The sequence below is a fragment of the Alosa sapidissima genome, chromosome 20, assembly GCF_018492685.1.
Source record: "Alosa sapidissima isolate fAloSap1 chromosome 20, fAloSap1.pri, whole genome shotgun sequence".
Lineage (NCBI taxonomy): Eukaryota > Metazoa > Chordata > Actinopteri > Clupeiformes > Clupeidae > Alosa > Alosa sapidissima.
The window spans coordinates 17,534,432-17,542,814 of NC_055976.1; the positions used below are offsets into that span (position 1 = coordinate 17,534,432).

At 46.7% G+C, this 8,383-nt stretch overlaps 1 protein-coding gene across 2 annotated transcripts in view; it reads right to left on the minus strand.

Moving 5' to 3' along the window:
- Window positions 1-2,338: 2,338 nt before the first annotated feature.
- fam189a1 (family with sequence similarity 189 member A1) overlaps window positions 2,339-8,383 on the minus strand; it is a 396,028-nt gene continuing 389,983 nt past the window's right edge. For both annotated transcript variants that reach the window (XM_042075460.1, XM_042075459.1), the window contains exons 8-12: window positions 7,702-7,780; window positions 6,024-6,755; window positions 5,330-5,404; window positions 3,543-3,877; window positions 2,339-2,850 (exon numbers count right to left, since the gene is read on the minus strand). In XM_042075460.1, coding sequence (XP_041931394.1) covers window positions 2,602-2,850; window positions 3,543-3,877; window positions 5,330-5,404; window positions 6,024-6,755; window positions 7,702-7,780 — 1,470 coding nt within the window. In that variant the 3' untranslated portion in view covers window positions 2,339-2,601. The remainder of the gene's footprint in view (window positions 2,851-3,542; window positions 3,878-5,329; window positions 5,405-6,023; window positions 6,756-7,701; window positions 7,781-8,383) is intronic.

The window sequence follows — 8,383 nt, forward strand, 5'->3', positions numbered from 1 at the left end:
CTGGACATGCTTTGAAGTCATAGGATTTAACAATACAGTGCTGGGGACAGATCAGATGGCCAGAGACTTGAGACTTTACTTGTGACAAAATACTTGAGACTTGACTTAAACTTAACTCTTCAAAGACCTGAGACTTGACTTGGACTCAAGCTCAAAGACTTGAGACTCGACTTGGACTTGGACAAAAAATGACTTTTGAACATCTCTGTAAAGGCAAAGTTTCAAGCAGAGTTCAGCAAAGTGTTTTACAAAATGCTAAAAACCAAAACAGTCTGTAAACTACAGGTTTATAGTTCAACCTTGACTGGTTGAAGATGGAGGGTCAAAACATTTCTCCAAATTGTACTTTAAAGTCTCTCTAGTCAGTCAGGCTTTAAAGAAATCCTTGACATGTGTCTGCAGTGAGGTATACTTTTTCAACACAAAAAGATGGAAAACATAATGACCATGACTTTCCATTTGTGTGCACTTAACATAATGTCCATGACTTTCCATTTGTGTGCACTTAACTCTGTCTGTGGGCAGAATGTACACAATATGTGTCCACATTAAGGGTTTGTTGTGGGTTAGAGTCTCAGTGGACATGAAAAGCCAATACCTCAGTGTACCTGGTGTCTTTGCAAGTGCACCAATTGTGGTTGCCACAGTTTCCTTTTGCTTGTCTTTGCTACACCTGCAGTCTCTTGGTGAGGACAAGCTATAATATATTAGCCGCTACTTTTGTCAGCTGTTTTCAAGGCCTTAATCTAATTTAAGTGAGGGTAAAATAAGGTCAAATTGTTAAAAATTGGATCCTCTCCAGGGAATGTTTTCTGTTTGTGTAAGGCACCTTGGAACAATTTCATTGTAGGCATGTGTAGACCAGGACTCTAAGGCTTTGGTTGCTAGGACACCTGCCCTGACACACATAAGTCTGCTAGCATCTGCTAAATAGCCAGCGGCAAATGTTTGGTGTCATCTTATCAGTTCGGTTTTTCATAACGTAATAACCACACATGAACAAAAACAACTTTGAACTCAAATTTGACCTCATGCTGTTGTTGTTGATCATAGATAGATACTTTATTCAAATCTAGTCAGCTTGAAAGAAGGAGGGGATATTTAGTAGTAATAGCACTGATCCATACCCCTTGTCGTGCACATAGCCTACTACTGAAGTTATATTTGGCCCAGTGAGACTAACATCTCACATCACTGTACTTCTGGAAATGCAGCACTCAGCAGTTTCATACACATATACACACACTCACAAATCAGCAGTCTGAGAGCCTTAGATCTTACTTTGTCACAATGTTCCCCTCTAAATTATCATCACACACACACACACAAGTAACTCCAGGGCCAAGAAATCCTTCATGTGAGGTTTTGGATCCACTAATCCATCTTCATGTGAGGTGTCAGGGGGCACATGATGGAGTGGGACTGTCTCTGAGGGTGATGCATGAGGCTCTGGATGTTTCTAAACGCTCCTCGTTAGTCATAATGAGAAGTGTTGCTTTCTCTATTCTGTACAGAAGGCAATTTGTCTCAGGTCTCCACACTATCATATTCAACTTCTGCTCCTTCTACTACTCCTCCTCTTCTTCATTTTTCTCCTCTTTTTCTCTCTCATCCTCCTCTTATTTCTGCTCTTCTGTAGGGCTCTCATATGTGGACGTAAAATACATATGCGGCATTTTGCATTATAACATTTTGTTTATTCGCGTGGAGCTTTTGTAACCCGGCTCTGCCCGTCCACGTACTGTACTTCCGCTCAATTTCATTTCGCTTTGTTGCACGAAGAGAGGCAAAGCCAAGAGTCTGGTTTACGAGGCTAGAGCTTTTGTGCATCATGAGGGGACCTATTATGTCGCCTTATACCTTTCTGTTCCATTCATATCTGTTAGAATAGCCGCCTGTCTCAAATACTGTAAACTTTATGATAGGAGAGAATGAATCATAAAGGTCAGACTGAGCAGAAAACACAAGACTCCCCAGATAAAAACCCATATCTTTTTTTTTTATTATTGTAATGCTGATAGGAACCTTCACACACTGAGGTAAGTGAGATAATCCAGAGCAGTAGAGAACGTCACACAGGCCCCCTCTGCAGCACACAACGACACCACCAACGCCACCACTCGGCTCCAAAACAAAAATGACTACAGAGGTCAGCAGTGTTCCTAGTCTCCTGTTCACTTTCACAGTTTGGTTGAGAGGTCTGTCCGTCGCCTTGACCACCGTCCATCTCACGTCAGAGCCAGCGATGTCTGGCCGACTAAGATGCTGCTGATGCAGGTCTGAAATGAGTTTTGCTTTGACTGATGTAAAAAATAAATATTCTTTAGTCCATCTGTTCTTTTCAGGTCTTTTTTGTTTACTTGTTGAATTGTTTTGTTTTGTTTACTTGCTTGTTTGTTTGCTTGTTTATTGGCATGAGGGAAGTCCCTCCAAGAGATGATGAGCTGTGTGTCTGTGAGTGTGTGCGCGTATGTGTGTGTGTGTGTGTGTGTTAATGCTACAATTTTTTGCTGCTGATGAAGGTCATGACCTTGGCACTTCCCCCTTTTTAAGGGCACTGCAGGTTGTGGGCGTCAGAGGTCAGAGTTCAAGGGGAGGGGGTCAGAGTATGGTCTCTCTGCAGACACTGATGAGGCTGTGTGGGCGGTTGGGGGCGGTGGGGCCAGGGGCAGAGGCGGGGGCAGATCCTGGGGGTTGGGAGGGGTCCGAGGGGGTCGGAGCGCTGGGAGAGGAGTGGCGCAGACGCACCGGCGTACAGGGGGAACTCAGAGCACCGCAGCTCTGCAAATGGAGGTCTTCATGGAGGCGCTTCCTAGGGCTTCCCGCCACCCGCTGGGACTGGGTCATCACCTGAGGGTCAACACACAGGTTGGAAGACATCAGCAGTTGACCACATGTCCACTTACACACTGCCACAGAAGAGGGCGCTAGAGAGCAAACGGGGTGCCCATTACTTTACACAAAACCTTCCGAGGATGGGAAAGGGGTTTATTCTGTTTTGTCTGTGTAATTGAATGCTTTCTGTAACAGACTGTACATAAAATTGACACCATGTCCTGACAGAAATAAAAAATACATATGTCACAAAAATATGTTATATAACGTAATATTTAAATAAAATATTAGCAGTAATTTTGAGAATATTGTATTCAGATGGACTGGAATTTGTATATTCAGACTAGATTCACCCATGACTGCTCTACAATAGTCTTTAGAGTGTGTGTTTGGAGTGTTTGGAATGTGTGTGTATGTGTGTGTGTGTGCGTGTGTGCGTGTGCGTGTGTGAGGTGTGTGTGTGTGTGTGTGCGTGTGTGTGTGTGAGGTGTGTGTGTGAGGTGTGTGTGTGTGTTTGTGTCCTGTGTTCAGCAGCCGGGAGATTGTGTTCCTCCTTGGAAGTGTTCCCGCTCTGATTCCCAGATCTGATGTTGATTGCAGTTGATTGCAGATGCAATTACGACTTTTCCCTAGTGTGTGTGTGTGTGTGTGTGTGTGTGTGTGTGTGTGTGTGAGGTGTGTGTGTGTGTGTGTGTGTGTATTCCCACCTGATCTATGATGTTGGCACTGAAGATGGCCTCGTCCATGTGCCTCTCATCGGACTTGATGACGTAGCGGATGCTGTTGACCACCTGCTGGATCTCTGGGGGCAGGCTGCAGCTGGACTGCTCCAGGAACTTGGCCACCAGCACCTTGGTGTCCTTGTAGGTCTTGAAGTCGGCCAGCGAGTGCGGACGCTCCTGGGGGGTCGCCGACGGCAACGTCCGGGGCTTCAGACGAAGCTCCGCCTTGCCCCCATCCCTTGCCTTACGGCCCCCACTGCGGGAGATGGGTTTGGGGGGGCCCTGCATAGATGCTGTTGCTTCTGGTTGCTCTGAAGAATCTGTGTGTTGGTAAGGGGAAATGAAAACATTGGCTTAAAAATGGCTTATAACTTAGGGTAACACAGTATCGACATAAGAGTGACATGACACTGTCATGACACATGAACCCTAACCCTAACCCTAACCCTAACCTCTAACCTCTAACTCTAACCCTAACCCTAACTTGTTATGACAAAAAAATGAATGACACTTAATAACAGAAGTGTTATGTCATAAACGTTTATGACTTGTTTATGACACGTTCATGACAGTGTCATGTCACTCTTATGTCGATGTCAAGTAAAGTGTAACCTAACTTTGTTCATTGACATTTCACATCTTAACCACATGTAACTAAGAATGATTAATTGAACTCCTCAAAACCACTAATTATCCCATGACTATTTAACTATTTTAAGTGGCCTTCATATAAAACTCATTAGATGCTAATTCAGTCCAGCCAACTCATTATGTCTGAACGGCAAGAGACAGAGGGCCAGATGTACGTACATTTGCGAACGTAGCGTTATCAGCGCCATGGACACACCGCAGATTGCGAACGCTGTCAGACCCAAGTTTCCGTCGTATTTATCAATCGTTCAATCCTTAGTGTAAACTGTGCCTTTCTCTGCCCTTCTCCGCCCATAAACGCAATTTACGAACGTCCACAACTGAATGGCAGCGCCTACAAGCGCAGTTGAATGAAGTTAACTGATGACAACATTAAAAAGAATCAAACGTTTAGCGATCATGAAATAATACCATACATGTCAACAAGATGTCAACAAGCAGGGAGATAATGAAGATCAGTAGTTCTACTCAAACTACTTGTGCACGTAGGCTATGGAAGATTGGTCAAATCTAGCAAGTAGGAAAGTTTAAGTGAATGACGTGAAAGTGAAAGTAAGACATGCGAAAGGCCAACGAAAGTTAAGGTTGCTTTTGGTAGTACAAATACTTTCACCACAAAAACTGGTGTTCTAAATAGCGATTCTGTTGTCTTTGAAAGGTTCTCTTATTGACGCATTGAACTGCAATGTGGATTAACACCTGCTTTTACAAGGCGGAAGTATTTAAGGCGCAGAATAGATGTGCACTTTCAGGAGCAGTCTTAGTACATACCGCGGAATACATAACTAGGCGCTCTTTACTCTTCCCCTCCCATCTTTTTACGCTAAACTCCCACTTTCCCCTGGATCCTCCCATGAATGCATATGCATGACATGACAATCGCAAACTGCCACTTTCAGCTCCCGCGACAGGCAGTTTGCGCTTTTACATCATTGCGGCCTGTTTGTACATACCTCGCAATGATTTTACACGCACATTGCGAAACAAATACGCCTGAAATGGGTACAAAAGCGTTGGTACATCTGGCCCAGAATGTCAAAGTAATAGCTTATGCAATCAGGTTGGTGATTGATTGGTAGGGGTTAAAAGCTGATCTACGACTTTCTGAGAACACACCATACCTGGCTCAGGTGAGATTTGTGGGGAGGAGCCTTCAGGGGGCTGGTTACCTGGAGAAGTGCAGGTACAGCTGTCACCTGTTCAGTGAGAGAGGCAGGTAAAGCATCCCAACAAACAGGTTAGATAAGCATCAGACGTAAGTCAGGCTACTGGAGAAGAAAGGGGGGCTGAATACAAAGACTTCAAGGCACCTAACCCTTGCCTAACCCTAGTGCCTTCCATGCAGCGCTGCCTGGAAGACAACGTTGGGGGCTTAAAACACCAAAAGGCATAGTGATGGTTGATAGTTGCTTATCAGTTAAACACAACATGACTGAAAGACAACAGTAGTTGTCATAACAACAGTAAAAAAAAAAGTTTTATCTAAAGTGTCAGCAACTTTGTAACCAAATTAGTTCCTGCAGCACAGTGGAAAAGCAAAACATACGAAGCACTGAGCATTACTTGCACGAAGCACTGAGCACTGAGTGGATTACTTTTGTTATCATGTGGAGAGCTGGACACAGACTTACAGCTTTTAGTGTTGTGATGCTGTGAAGAGCTTATCATTATGGCACTATAAGATAAAGTAAGCTGAGGCAATTAGAGAGAGAATCAGACATACAAACAGCAAGAAAGAGAGAGAGAGAGAGAGAGAGAGAGAGAGAGAGAGAGAGAGAGAGAGAGAGAGAGAGTAATGTGCGTGGACAAATGTACCTCTGGACTCTGACGTACAGGACACAGGGTCACTGGTGGACCGCACTATCCGTGCAAGCTTCCGGTACCTTCTCCCGGCTGCCCGGAGCGCTCGCGGACGATCGCAGGGCGCAGGGCCGGAGGCCGGCAGGGAGGAGATGTGTGTGGAGGAGGAGGAGGAGGAGGAGGAAGGAGACCAGACGCTGAAGCAGAGGCGGGCACCGCGGGAGCGTGCGTGAGAGGAGGAGGGGGGCGAGGGCTGGGTGGGAGTGGACGCCCCAGGAGCCCCGTGGCTGGTGGTGGTGCTGCTGGTGGTGGTGGTGGGGGGCCCTACGGCAGCAGAGCAGCAGCAGGAGGGGGCAGCAGACGGGGAGGCCGCGACCGACAGTGTCATCTTTCTGCCGGACCGGGAATCCCGGGAATTCCGCGGCTGGGAGGATTCCGAGATTTGGGAATTCCGGGAGCAGCATTCCCGTTCGTCCTCGTCTCCTGCGGCAGCAACGTTTTCCGAGGAGCGGGAGGTGGGTGTCGGGGGGTGACGGAGGCGCTGGGGGGTGGAGCGGCGGCTGCTGTGCTCCAGGCTGGTGCAGCTGCCGTCAGTTGGGGTGGCCGTAGGGGCGGCGTTCCGGAGAGTTCCGTAGGGGGACATGTCAGAACCCTGCACCTCCAGGGAACAGAGGTCCTCCGACGAGCAGTTGGGGTCGGGCAGATCCGCCAGCTCCGACACCATCAGAGATGCACTGTCCACTGAGGCTGGAATCACACACACACAATAACACACACGCACACAGACAGACAAATGGACAGACAGACAGAGAGGCAGGCAGAGAGACACACAGACAAAAAGAAAACACAGTCAGTCAGAGACTTTGGAAAATAAAAACCTATTTTTGGAAGAAAAGTCTCCTGCTTTCCTGCTTTATAGTGGCAAATGCAGAGAAGCCGGGGTCTTATTGTCTGGGCACTTCCATTAAGCTTAGCTTCCCTGGCAAATCTCTGAATAGGGCCCCCTATCTGAGATCCCAAAGCCCTCCCAGTGCTCACCAGAGAGGTTAGCCACACTGACAGATCAGCCTCACAAAAGCACTGCAGCAAAAGGGTCACCTTCCCTGCTCACTGTGCCAGCACACACACACACACACACACACACACACACACACACACACACACACACACACACACACACACACACACACACACACAGCACGCACAATGCACCAGGATGATCCCCAGCATATGGGGGAGTCTTTAAGAACATTCAGTGTGTGACAGCCTGATGTCTACTGCTAGCTATAGCTTAGCTACAGCGATAGCTTCTTTCTCACACTCTTACTCCATTTGGTGGTGAATAAAACAGAATTGACCTTGACTTTTGTCCCCACCAAATCCAACTATTCATTACAGATCCAATCCTACCTTTCTGGATGGGTTACAGTTATGTGAAATATATGTGCAAATGACAGCATCCCGCTGAGAAAGGAGATTTTAGAAGTGTATGGATTAAAAGATAAGAGCTTTTCTTCACTTTCCATTAAGCAATACAAAACAAACATGGGTCAAATTCCCCTTGGAGTATTCACTCTGTGTTTGTGGGTGCAAGAGAGAGATTGTGTGTGTGTGTGTGTGTGTGTGTGTGTGTGTGTGTGTGTGTGTGTGTGTGTGTGTGTGTGTGTGTGTGTGTGTATGTGTGTGTCATTACCTTGGGTGCTGAGGCCAGCTGTTGTGTTGCGATCACACAGACTTGACTCTGTGGCCTGCTGCTCCAGACTGGTGGTGACCTGAGAGGAAGATGGCGGAAGAGGAAGAAAAAGGAGGAAGAAAGAGATCAGAAACAAAATCACACTTATAGTTATAATTGTGTCACTCGACACAACATTGTGTACAGAGGAACATTTTCATGCTGTGTGTTTGTTTACACAGATTAAGGTGCCATATGTCACTCCTTGAGCACCTGAGAGAGAGAGAGAGAGAGAGAGAGAGAGAGAGAGAGAGAGAGAGAGAGGGGAGAGAGAGAGAAGGGTGTCAGAGGAGAGGGGAAGAAGAGGAGGAGGGGAAACAAGCACCCGAACATCTGGATGAGACGTTGCAGCTATTACCAGGACATCTGCCAACCCCTCTGTAGAGCAGAGCATGTCCACCAGGGGGCAGTGTGAGAGCACGTTCAACTCTGATTTCCACTGCAGCACCCGCTGTTTGAGGACACAGCACGAGTGTGGGACCAGGTTGGTAGCTAAACCAGTGAGTGGACATGAGCATGTCTGTGTATGTGTGAGTAGACAAATATGTACACAAAGAGTATACGACATCTGCGTGATACTTGCAAAAAATGGAATCTCCCATAGGATGATGCAGGAGAGAAACATGGGTACGTATTCATGACG